At 42.5% G+C, this 12,180-nt stretch overlaps 1 protein-coding gene across 2 annotated transcripts; it reads right to left on the bottom strand.

The window, feature by feature from the left end:
• Nucleotides 1–1,417: 1,417 nt before the first annotated feature.
• On the bottom strand, nucleotides 1,418–10,449 carry LOC108894766 (beta-1,3-N-acetylglucosaminyltransferase lunatic fringe). Of its 2 annotated transcripts, none has more exons than XM_018693371.2 (8): nucleotides 9,923–10,449; nucleotides 5,927–5,975; nucleotides 5,364–5,466; nucleotides 5,126–5,279; nucleotides 4,753–4,838; nucleotides 4,495–4,654; nucleotides 4,295–4,380; nucleotides 1,418–3,296 (listed from the first exon to the last, which is right to left on the bottom strand). In XM_018693371.2, exons 1-8 carry the CDS (start codon nucleotides 10,289–10,291, stop codon nucleotides 3,230–3,232), a joined length of 1,074 nt encoding a protein of 357 aa, XP_018548887.1. In that variant the 5' UTR covers nucleotides 10,292–10,449; the 3' UTR covers nucleotides 1,418–3,229. The 2 variants fall into 2 exon arrangements, with proteins under 2 accessions (XP_018548887.1, XP_050926465.1); XM_051070508.1 differs by lacking the exon at nucleotides 9,923–10,449 and adding an exon at nucleotides 6,132–6,235.
• Between the last annotated feature and the right edge of the window lie 1,731 nt (nucleotides 10,450–12,180).

Here is a 12,180-nt window from a genome sequence, read left to right as displayed (position 1 = left end):
CGCCACACCTGTCAACTGAACATATGACCCACAGTGTCTACAAACACAAGAAACATGGTGGATGTGTGAGATTGTCAGTCACCAGAGCTTTCTTCATGTCATTTCCACTCAAAAGAAACTGATCTTAACCTTTAACCTGATAATTATTCAGTCAAATTAGGATTAATCTTCTGCAGAGTCAACCAACATCATATTATTTGTATTACTCTTCAAATTCTGAGTTGTTCTTCATGTGCACCGTGACTCAGCAGACAAAGCTTTTCAGGAGGTAATCTTGCCTGTTGTGCTATTTCTAGTTGTGCCAGCCTACTTCTGAGAGGCAGAGACAACATTAGGAAAATGAAGGCAGGTGGTTAAACAATATATGATCCACTGTTAGTGGACAGCTTCGAAAGAGACAAATGGAAAGAGTGCAGTGCATTCGGAAAGCATTCAGACCCCTTCACTTTTTTCACATTTTTTTTCTTTGCAACTTAAAACTAAAAACATTTTCCCCTATTAGTTTACACTCAATACTCCCAATAAAATGTAGAAATTTCTGCACATTTATTAAAAAGGAAAAACAATGTGCCAATTCAGACCCTTTACAATGACACTCAAAATTCAACACAGGTGTCTCCCATTTCTCTTGATCATCTCTGACGCTGCTGCTACACCACTGTAGTCCACCTGTGGTAAATTCAGCTGATTGGATTTGGAAAGGCACATGCCAGTCTATATCAGGCAGAAGGAACTGCCTGCAGAGCTGAGAGACAGGATTATGTTGAGGCACAGGTCTGTGGAAGGCTACAAAAAACACCTGCTCCATAATAGTCGGTCTATCTGAGTTCCAGACATCCTGTGTGGAGATGGGAGAAACCAGAGAAAGCTTTTGAAATACTTCTCTTTAACAATCAAGTAAGTGGCAGCTCAAGCAGCAGTGAATCAGTTCTAAGTTTTCACTTGTTGCAGTAACACAAGCAGCCAGCAGGTGTCACTGTCCACCCAGCAGCACATAAAACCTCAGGAGTAATCTCACAAATTCACTACTGTGTGTGTAACAGTTTGTCTAAGTACTCCCTATGGTCCACACAGTCCGACATCAAGTGGGAGAGAAGCCATAACACACGCACACACAGTGGCATGCACTCAGCTAATCTCTTGGTTTGGCCTTTATCTCTGCGGGGTCTTGTGTATGGCTCAATCAGATAAGAGGACTGCTGTTGTTTCAGTGTGCGTCTGTGGGTGGGTGGGTTTGTTGGTGGAATTTTGTGGGATTATGAGAGGGGGGTTCTCCAGACAGGAACCCAATAACTCATAAACAAGGTCAGAGTTGAAAGGTCAAAGCTGTGTTCCTGGCAACCCCATTTAAAATCCCTTGAAAGTGCTCTAGCAGCAGCAGTTTCACACACACACACACACACGTAAAACAAACAAGTATTTGAACAAAAACAGTTTTTATTAAATTCAGCCGTTATGTCTACAGACAATCCAGATACTGGAGAGAGCATGTACGCTTCAGAAGCAACGATTCATCATATACATTCATTTAACAAGGGACAGAATTTAACTTAATAACTTTCATTCAGCTACAACTGCGTTCAATGCACAGAAAGATAGAAGACGACCCAACATGAGTCATTTCTCAATAAAACCTCAAAGGGGATAATATCTTTGTTACACTGCAATAACATTTTAAAAGCAGTCTAACATCATTAACAATCATAATCCACCTACTGTAAATGGATAAACGCAGGTGATGTCTACCATTTTTTGGAGAATATTTTGTAACACAGGCCTCACTGATCTACACAAAGTTGTTAAAGGAATAGTTTGATATTTTGGTAAGTATGCCAACTGACTTTTTTGCTGAGACCAACCTCATGTCTGTACAATAAATATGAAGCTACTGCCAGCAGCTAGTTAGCTTAGCTTAGCAAAAGATTGGAAAACAGCTAGCCTTGCTATGTTCAAGGGAAACAAAATTCAGCTATTAGCACCTCTAAATCTCACTAATTAATATTTAATATCTGTTTGGACAAAAAGTTAAGTGTAAAAACAATTAGTAGATTTATCAGTTGTTTGTTTTGGAGTTGTTTTGGACAGAGCTTCATATTTAGCGCACAGATGTTAGCGGTACCAATGTTTTTTATCCAACTCTCTTCAAGAGAGTGAATAAGTGTGTTTCCCAAAATGTAAAACTATTCCTTTTGTATTCCTTTGTTATTTTGTCAAATGATGAATTGCAAGCAGCAGAAATAAAACAGCAAAGTGCTCAGTCATACAGTCACGATAACATACTTCAGAGAGAAGATAATACTGAACACAGATGAAATAAAACTTCAGATGAGGAGTCTGGATTCTGCATCATGATCAAAAGGTGAAGAAGGCTCCAGGGAAGAACACTGGTCCAGAATGACATATCCAGGCAAGTCCTGGATGGATTACCATTACATTTGGTATAAATGTTTATAATCTCCAGGAGATGATTTGGTCATTGTGGTAATCCCCTGAAATAGGCCTTTATTTATTCTTGCCAGGACTTAGAAAAGAAGATTGATAACACTTCATGCCTGTACAGTAAACCTGAAGCTGTAGCCAGTAGCCAATTAGCTTAGCTTAGCACAAAGACTGAGAACAGGGGGAAACTGCTAGCCTGGCTCTGTCTAAAGGTAACAGCACCTCTAACACTCACTGACTTGACATGTTATGTTTTGGTTGACTGAACTGGAGCATAACTGAAGCTAACAAACAAGAGGTGAAAATGAAAGCTGAAAAGCTGACTGCCGACCTTAGACAGAAGAAAGATGAGGCAGGTGTGACAGGCTGAGATTTCTATTGAACATAGGATAAACCATTTTGATTCAGGTGGCACAGCGTGGCTTTTCCTCTTGCACCACCATCAGGCCAAACCTAACTTTTTGGGGATCTGAGAATAACAAAGTCTTTCCAAGAATGCTGACTTTTTGTCGTCTGCTCTTGTGGAAATCTTTGGCCTTTTGACACCAAGTAACAGTTCAGGGGTGAGAGTTCAGGCGTCAAACTAACACAGCGATACTCTTTCCTAAAAAGTCAGTCTGCTACTCAGACAGCTGTGGAACATGAGGGAAACACTTATGTCCAAGTGTTTCGGAGATTCTTCAGGAGACAGGGGACAGCAGCGGTGGAACTTCTTCTCTCTAACTTTTTTCGGACATTTACTTTTTCTCCCCCGTCAGTCCATCCCTCCCTCTTTGTCTCTGGATGGCTGTTAAAGTCGCCGGGGGCTGGGGCACCAAGGAGTGTCTGGGTACAACAGACAATGGACAGACCTGAACCTGAGAAAGAGAGGGAAATGAGTGTCACAATGCCTGGAAGCTGCCAACTGGGGATTTGAAAATAAAACACTGAATACAATTAGTCGTGTGCACACATTCATACACACACACATACACACAATGAACAAAGCCAGGAAACTTGTCATAGTAGTAAAATGTACACAATCAGAAGCGCTTACATAAAGGAGAATTGTAATACATGTTTTAAGAAACACACTGCCTGAGCAGCTGTAAGACTGTCCTGAAAATACTAAAAAATACATTATACTGTACGTTACTTGTTTTTCCCATGAACCTGTCCACAAAGCTTATTTCATTATCTCCAGTCCTCCCTCTAGGCACGCTGCCATTAGTGTCTATAGACAAGGTACAATAACGACAGTTAGCCCAATTCAATACACAATGATACGATTACTGACCAGAGGACCAAGAAAGAAAGAAGGGAAGGGGGGACAAAGAAAAAAATCCCTTCATGTCAGGAAGAGCTAAGATAAGATCAGTTTGTGTTTTATCCCTTGTATTGTTTTGTTTGCCTGTAATATCAGCATGAATGTTGTTCCTCTCAGTGATGTTTTATGGCCACTGTGCTGTAAATGTTCACAGTGAAGGTGACCTTTTGTGTTGGAATGACAATCACAGACAGCAAAAGACTGCAGTGATGTTGATATGATATGGAAACTGAATTGGTGCGGTACTATTTCAGCATGAAGAAAATAAACACGGACTCCAGATATTCCTGAAAGTTAGGGATGTATTTTGTGTGTGTTGGTGTCAAAAATGGCAATAAGTTGGGTCAACAAGCACAGTAAATGTCACTGTAGTTTTGGTTAAACCCATTTCCCTCCTGTGGATATTCAATTTTCTGCTCATTCTAGTCTTCATTATCCCATACTATACATGTTTCAAGCTGTGTCTGATGGTCTGTACTGCATAATAAATCAACAAAATGGTCTGACTTTACACATTGTCATCCAGGGACAGGTACACACACACTTTACCTTGTAGGATCTTCATTAACCGAAAATGGGCCTTTCACATTGACAGTGTTTCTGCTGTTTTCCACAGTGCCATAGCTCAGAGTAACCTGACAAGAGAACAACAAAGAAACACAGGCTGTTTAGACAGTTAATATCTATAGTGAAACAGACCATAAATGCTGTGGTGTAATATCTGTTTATCTGTGTGTGTGTGTATATACCTGGTTGTGTATGTCTGACACCAGTCCCAGGTTCTCCAGGTGAGAGTGGAACAAAGCTGAGCGGATGAGGCTCACGCCAAGCAGCGCCTCCACGATGTAACCGACGGTGCAGTCATCAGGGAGGCGAATGTGCTCCGCTGTTGCCATGAAAGTGCCATCGCTAGACGGAGAGAGAAGTATAGAGCATGAGGAAGGGGAAATTTGATTATATAGCTGTTACAAAAAAAAATCTCATCAATCATCTAAGTGGGGGTCTACCTCGCCCAGGGTTTCATTTTGAGTGCGAGGCCACGGCTCAGACAGAACCCTGCTCCTCCTGTGGCGAACCAGAAACGAACCTGCTTCTGCACACAAACACATACATACACCATGAATTAAATAAAGTGTATCTTGTACATTAGCCTTGCTCTCAGTGGAGGACAAGTCAATATAGATCTGTGGGTAGTTGATGCCAGGAGAAAACCAGAGCACGCTGATGTTTTTTAATGACTTTTACATCTCTAGACACATAGAGCATATTTCAGTTATGGAACAAGGACAAAGGCTGATCATTACATGACTGGAACATGCAGTATTTTGATTTCAAGGTGAAGCAGTCTGGGTAGTTGCAGGGAGAACCATATCAAATTACCATCTCAGCGGTGCCGAGCCTCTCCGTGGCCTCTATTGGTCGTTCGAGGCTGGGCCGGCCGATGTAAACGTCCTGCGTGTGACTGTACTGAGACAAAAGCTTCAGGAGGGAGCCGACGTTCACGTAGTTATCGTCATCGACATGACAGAACCACCTGCGACACACCATGCTAAGAGTTAATAAAATGCTCTTTGAGTATGTTTATGTAGGGTTAATGTTCGTGTGGACTGTGTCTTACTTCTTGCCAGAGTTAAGAAAAGTGTCATACTCCAGAGCCATTTTACAGGAGAGGGCCTGACGATTGTGGGCTGCCGAACAGTTGGTATTGATCAGGTGACCTCCTGATAATCAAAGACAGAAATAAATGGCCAGTCACGACATAGCCGATGGAGGAATGATACAAGAAATAATGAGACTTTGACAAGATAGTTTGTTCAGTAGAAAGAAAGCAGTATGAAAATGTGGATTCCATTATAACCCAGCTGCTTGAAACAGAAATAATAAGGAAATAATAAATTTCTTAGTTGCAGATTTTTCTGCATTGAGTCGCACAATGTGTGTGATAGTGAAAAGAATACCTCATTGAAAGTAAAACAATTCCATGAGTAAGATGAGGAAAGGCCTGTTGACTAAACTAAAGTGACTTCCTGCACTTCATGGAAACATAATATTGCCCAGTCAGCAGCCTGGTTCCTGCTTTCCTGCCTCTCTCACTGCAGATAACACTGCTGCTACTCAGCGAAACTGCTCAGTCAGTGTGTGTGTGTGTGTGTGTGTGTGAGAGAGAGAGTGTGCACTCACCCATCCTTTTCCTCAGCTCCTTGTCCTCTCCATCAGTGAACACATACGTCTGTGGAAAAAAACACAACACACACACGCAGTTCATGTTATTCTAAGCACTTTTCACTGATCAACAGGGAAACAAAAACACTGTCAAACAAACGCTCTTTCTACTCCACCATTATTGTTACGGGGTGACTGTTTATGATCTCAGGTGAAGCTCCACCTGTTTCCTCTGTGCCACACGGCAGCGGCAAGCAATGCTGGTATTGGACGAAGGCCAGGACGAAGGTACGCCTCTAGTCTATCAACAGCAGAGCAGCTGGTCACAATCCTGTAGCTGAGTGTGTACGTGAGTATTTATATGATGAGTGATGGGGTTGAGGGTCACTGTGCACTCAGGAAGCCACGTAGACCCCATAACTTTCCACAGGAAGTAAACACACACCCTGGGTGCACATACAGAGCAGTCTGTAAATAGTCTGTAGTTTTGGCTCTGTGCTCCAGGACAACAGATTTGAAATGACAGTGGCAGGGAGGTGAAAGTGTTGACTCCCAGCTTTCATCTGAGGCTGTTTACGTCCATATTGAATGAGCAGTGTGTAGACTTGTAGTCTTTTTTTATATGTAGCCTATTTTATTTTTGGAAAATGCAGGTATCAAAAGAGTCTGTGGCCAAACAGCGAAATGTTCTCTTCCAAGTAAAGTCAGTCCCATGGCCTGAATCCATCTACAGCCATGCTAGCAGCTCTTTAAGGCTATATGCAGGTGCTGTGGGGCTTTTAGCTAAATGCTAACGTCAAATGTTCACCACGTTCACCATCTTAGTTCAGTGTTAACATTTAGATGCTAACATTTCCTAAGTAAAGGATAGCTGAGGTATTTAGTCTAAACAAAGAAATTATGACCTAATGATGACACTAGATGAAGTTTTAAGAGATCAACAAAGTTCAAGTACAATTCTTCCTGACGGGGACATGAATGTTTGTACCAGAGTTCAGAGCAATCAGCCCAAAATTTGTTTCCACTGTATTTCCATCAGTATATTTCCATATTTAGTTAAGACCTACTTAACAGTGGAATACAGTTATTTAAGTGTTGTCAAAACAATGGCCATATGTGTCACTTTTTGTCTGTTACTTTCACATTTCAATGCAGATGCAGGCGATTTCCAATCTGCCAATAAACAGATCAATACTTGATGGATTGCTGCAGTCCAGGTCTGGCAGAGCATCATCATCAGGGAAGATGCCAAAAACCTGGTGATGTTTGTGTATTGTAGCCTTCAAAGACTTGACTTAATTCTCAGTTTGTGTTGTCTATTTACTTTCTGTCCCTGAACAGATCTATAATTCATACTGTCCATCTGATGTGGTCGTTAACTCCCACAAACTACAGTGAAAAGTCAGCGCTTTAGAGTCATAGTCTTTGTTTCATTTCAAAACTCATGCTCTGTAATACAGTATCACAGCCAAAATATCCTAAATCTATCACTGTATGCACTGCCCCAGTGAAAAGATCAGGCTCAGAGGGATTCCACTTTGCAACCCATTTGCCCCATATTGGTCCAAGTACTGTGTGATCACATCACTGCCTGTGGTAGAGAGAGAGAGAGAGAGAGAGAGAGGGAGAGAGACTGAAAAAAACAGGGAGAGAGTCCAGCCAGCTGTGAGTTTTTGTCAGCCTTCTTTTTTTTTCCACTCTGAGCCTCTTAAGCCCCTTGAGAGCAGTCAGCTTCTGCGTCCATGAGTGTTTGACTGTGATACCAGTGGTGTATGCTAAGCTGGGAAGGAGTGGGGGGAAGGACATGGAGGGAAAATGTGGCTTTTGAGAAAGGGGGTGGTGGGTCGCCAGGAGTTGAGCTTTACAACACAGGAAACGGCGGCAACAACAACAACCTCCGAGGCAGGAGAAAGTGATGTGTGAGTGAGTGAGAGTGTGTGTGTGTGTGTGTGTGCATGTTTACTCTTGTGATCAGACACATTTTTAACTTCCCATGAGAAATCTGGCGAGTTCCCAGGGCATCTGTGTTTGTGAAGGTAACACTGTGAGAACTTGTGCGTGTGTGTTGCTGCATTTCCATTACTCAGCAGTCTTACAGTATAGAGGTGTGTCTGGGAAACAGGTAGAGTTACACACACCTGACCGTGAGAGCAGATGCAGGAATGCGTCACACACACACAGACCAGCTGATTTCCCCTACATAAGCTGTATTTACATGGCAACAGTCTGGGTGCAGCGTGAGATGAGACTGAGTCCTTCCTCAAACTCTGAGGTTTAAATGGAAATCACAACGACCGCTGTGCGATCCACAGTCACGTCTGCATTCGATTACGAGCTTTGAAGATGCTGGGTGCAGTTTACCACAGTCCCGTGTGTTTTATAGCAACAGATTCATCTTTGACTCATTCACCACTGTGATTCAGACCAAAAAGCTGTCTCTTCATCTCGTTTGATCTCGAATATTTATCTGTGAGGCTCTAGGACTGAAACTCTCCCTGCACCAACATCTCCCTTTCAACTCCGGTAATCATGTTAGAACTTCTCCAGATCACAGGATTAATGTTTTAATCCTCCACCTGGAAAAGATGGTTTCTAACATGATCAGTGGTGGAAGAAGCATTCAAGTCCAGAGTTGCAATGATGACTCTGTTAATCAAAAATGAACCAGAGACCAGAAACCAGAACATTTTTGAGAACTGACTGACTAATTTTTTAAGCAAAAGTGACAAAAATTTCACTCTTTCCAGCTCTGAAAATATGAACATTTTCTGGTTTTCTTATTCCTCTGTGACGGCACACTGAATACATTTTGGTTTTGGACTGTCGGTCAGATGAAAAACAACTTTGAAGACATCACCTTAGGCTCTGGAAACTTGGCAACTTGAGCAAAACTGAAATATGAGCAGTTAAGCATTAAAAGTGAAAGCACTGAGTGTGAAGAATGGCTCCTTTCAATACTAAATTACTGGGTTGGGACTGGCAGGTGTAAGCAGCATTTTAATACAATGAGCCTACTTTATGAGCTGTTGGTGCTTTGCATAAAAATCTTCACCTGCAAAGTAACTACTATTGTGAAATAAATATAGTGGAGCAAAAGCCTTCACTATTAGTTCAAAGTCCTGACATGTCAGTTTTAATGATGTTTGAGGCTGTTTTTTATGATGCAGACTTAGCAAATCTCTGCATGGTGATGCCAGACTTAACTACAGCTGAACAATTGTTTTGCTGTATCTGCAGCCTTGAAACAAATCTGCATGCACCTCACTGAGACAGTTTGATGAAATTCAGGGTTCATTCATCCGTCTGAGTCCTCTAGTACAGTCTTTCCTCTTCATGTCCCCCCGCTTGCATTATGTCAACACATTAGCAGCAGTGTGGTCGGCCTGTTAGCCCTCAGATCTCCCTCTCATACATTACAAAGACCCCTATCTCTGTTTTACAATTCACTGGCCGGCTGGATCAAAGAGCCAGTGGATCCAGTCACATTACAGGGGGGTTTACAGCTTGCTTGCAATTGCAGTAAAGGATGAAGGAGGCATTTAAGAGGCTGCTTCCCTTACATAGGAACCATTAACACAGGATAATACTTTGCATAAGGATAGATAATGAGCATTTGGGCTCTGATCTACTGTTCTGACAGGAAATACTGAGCAGTAGACACACTTTTCTTCTTCTAAATCCCATTAACACAACACAAGATCTCACTGATTTACTAAATTCAAAGTACTATCTTGTAGCTTCGTACTGTGTGACCAAGAGTTTCACAAAATAACACACGAGGCTAGTGATTATTCACTTTCTGGATGGATTAGACCTCCAGATGAAGTAGTGTATGCCTCCTCAGGTTTCTAACAGCTGCGAAAGTCATGTTCAAAACATGTTTAGGATTATTTCTTATTAGGTTAAGATTCAATTTCTACGATTTTAACTGAACATTTTTTTAACCTTGTAAGAAAAATGTACCTTGTTTCCCAGTGGCAGCTATCAAGTATGAAATAACCTGCCCTGGCTCACCTGTTGCATGTTCCTGGAGAGCCAGGTGTCCAGCAGCAGCTCCAGTCTCTGCCGGTGATACCTCCCAGTTGTTTTCACCGCTATGAACAGGTCGGCTGGGGTCAGATGCTCCACCGGTCCGGGGGGAGCGCTGCTTCGCGGGGGGCCGCTCATCGCTCTCCTCTCCCGGGTCAGTTTCCTGAAATACGCCGAGAAAACTTTTCCGCTCGCCGCTGCAGCTGGAGGCTCCTCCGGGACTCCGCTGCTCGGGTGTCCCACCGCGACGACGAGCGTCCCGGTCACGAGCAGACAGGTGACCGCGGCGGCGGTAGCGCGAGGTCCCGCCGCTGAGGTGAAGGTGCTTTTTGGTCCCCCGGTGGATTTCCACATTGTGACTGTGTGGACGGTTTTAAAGCTTCGTTCATTGACAGAGAAAAGTCTAATTTCCTCCACTTTACAACATTTCCACGCTGATAACACGAATCACAACCGCCTCATGCGGCTATCTTAGTGGGTGACCTCAGACTATTTGACTCGCTGCTTTATTTTACAGTGAAGTTATAAACTGCACCGGTGGGCGGGACCGTCCGGCGTTCATCCAATAGCCGATTTGAGCGCTCAGTGTGGGCGGGGCTAAAGGCGCAAAGAGGCGAGGTCTTTAGAGCTCCACATGGCAGTTTCAGACTCTTTCTAAGGGAACCTCTCTTTCTCTTTCAACTTGTAGAAATATCTTAAAGAGAGTTCATTTTTGCTGGTGGAGTGTCCTTCTGTCTCAGCATTAACAAACAGTGCATGGAGTCATCTCTCTAACAGTAGAGGGGAGAAATGAATGGAAAAACCAATATAAAAAGTGTGTCAGTAAAATGTTGGTTCACCATTTGATCATCTCCGAACATCAGAACTTAATTCCCAGTTCCAATTATGTGCAATAACACAAATATATGGATATAGGCTAACACAGAATGAGACCAAGTTTGGTCCCACACTACCTGTACTCTATAATTCACTATATAACCCACTGCAGGATTTTGGTATTTTTATCATTATATCAGTTCAGTTGCTGCCTTTCCTTTTGAATTTGATCGTGCTGGTACTTTTATAGCCTAATCTGGTATTTCTATGTCTCTAAATGATTTAGAACCCAATTGGGGATGCAACTGCAGTTTTTAGACAATCACAATAAAGCTCTCTTGAATCTCATGGACGGATGACAGATGACCTGCATTCTTCCAAAGGATAAATCTTTCAGAGGTCCCTCGTGCCCTGTACGGAAGCATCTGCATTTTTAATGTTTGTGACTAATTTATTCTGTCGTTTCCTTTCATTTATCATCTGTCTCAGCACATTACAGGCATTTTGAGTTACTGAGGATGAAAGCAGCAGTTCTCCTCACTGAAGAGCAACGTGCCTTCAGTTCCTCTGTGTGGAAGCCTGGTGGGTCATTCTCCAAGTGGACAGATGTTGAAAAAGACCGTGACATCGGAGTGTGTGTAGTGCTGCCAATTGCACACACACACACACACACACACACACACACACACACACACATAGACATGGGGGACAGACGTGCCAAGCAGCCAGGTTGCCAGATCCACCAACCATCTGAGGAATGTCTCCTCTCTAATAATGTGTGGTTTGTCTGTCCTGCATATCTGTGCCGATCCCTCAAGCAAAGTCAGTATAACATTACATTTTCGAAAACATGCAAATGCCTCACTAGGACTATGAGTTCATTTAGGACATTAGAAGTATGATAGTGATATTAAAGACTTCCTATATAGACTAATTCACCTTGAAAACTGTCTCAATTACGAGAAAAAAAGATTCATTTGACAAAGCCAGATTTTTTACAGAACTTTCAAATGTATGTCACGGTCAGATTTAGTTCATTTTTCACAGTGAGGGAATTGTTCACATGCAAGTTCTGATAAAAGCAAGTAAGTGGTCCTTGAGCTGGACTTGAAATGCAGTAGAGCAGGAGATTGGCAGCGTGAATGTGCAGCTGACAAATCTGCAGAAATGATGTGACGCAATCATGTCAACATGGAGCAGAATCTCGAGGGAAAGTTTCCAACATTATGTTGAATCTATGCCACGAAGAACTGAGAGCAAAGGGCAGATCTACTTACTATTAGTGTGCTGTCCCTAATAAAATGCTCGGTGAGTGAAGTTGAAAGCTCTGGCAAAAGCCAACAAATGAACCTTATGTTATTATGTAAAACTACCACTCTAAGTCAAGAGTGAACATCTCTTCACATCCTGTGGCTTAACACTATTAC

The sequence above is a fragment of the Lates calcarifer genome, linkage group LG5 (genome assembly GCF_001640805.2).
Source record: "Lates calcarifer isolate ASB-BC8 linkage group LG5, TLL_Latcal_v3, whole genome shotgun sequence".
NCBI classification, from domain to species: Eukaryota; Metazoa; Chordata; class Actinopteri; family Centropomidae; genus Lates; species Lates calcarifer.
Note: the sequence above shows the minus strand (reverse complement) of the source record. Positions and strands in the feature narration are given on the sequence as shown.

Bases quoted from the DNA above. Each gene is read 5' to 3' on its own strand.
- LOC108894766 (XM_018693371.2), bottom strand. From the start codon at position 10,291: ATGTGGAAATCCACCGGGGGACCAAAAAGCACCTTCACCTCAGCGGCG. The intron at 4,839-5,125 runs GTAATTTGATAT...GTTTGTGTGCAG, and splicing joins GGCTCGGCACCGCTGAGATG to AAGCAGGTTCGTTTCTGGTT. The intron at 4,381-4,494 runs GTATATACACAC...TTCTCTTGTCAG, and splicing joins TGTCAGACATACACAACCAG to GTTACTCTGAGCTATGGCAC.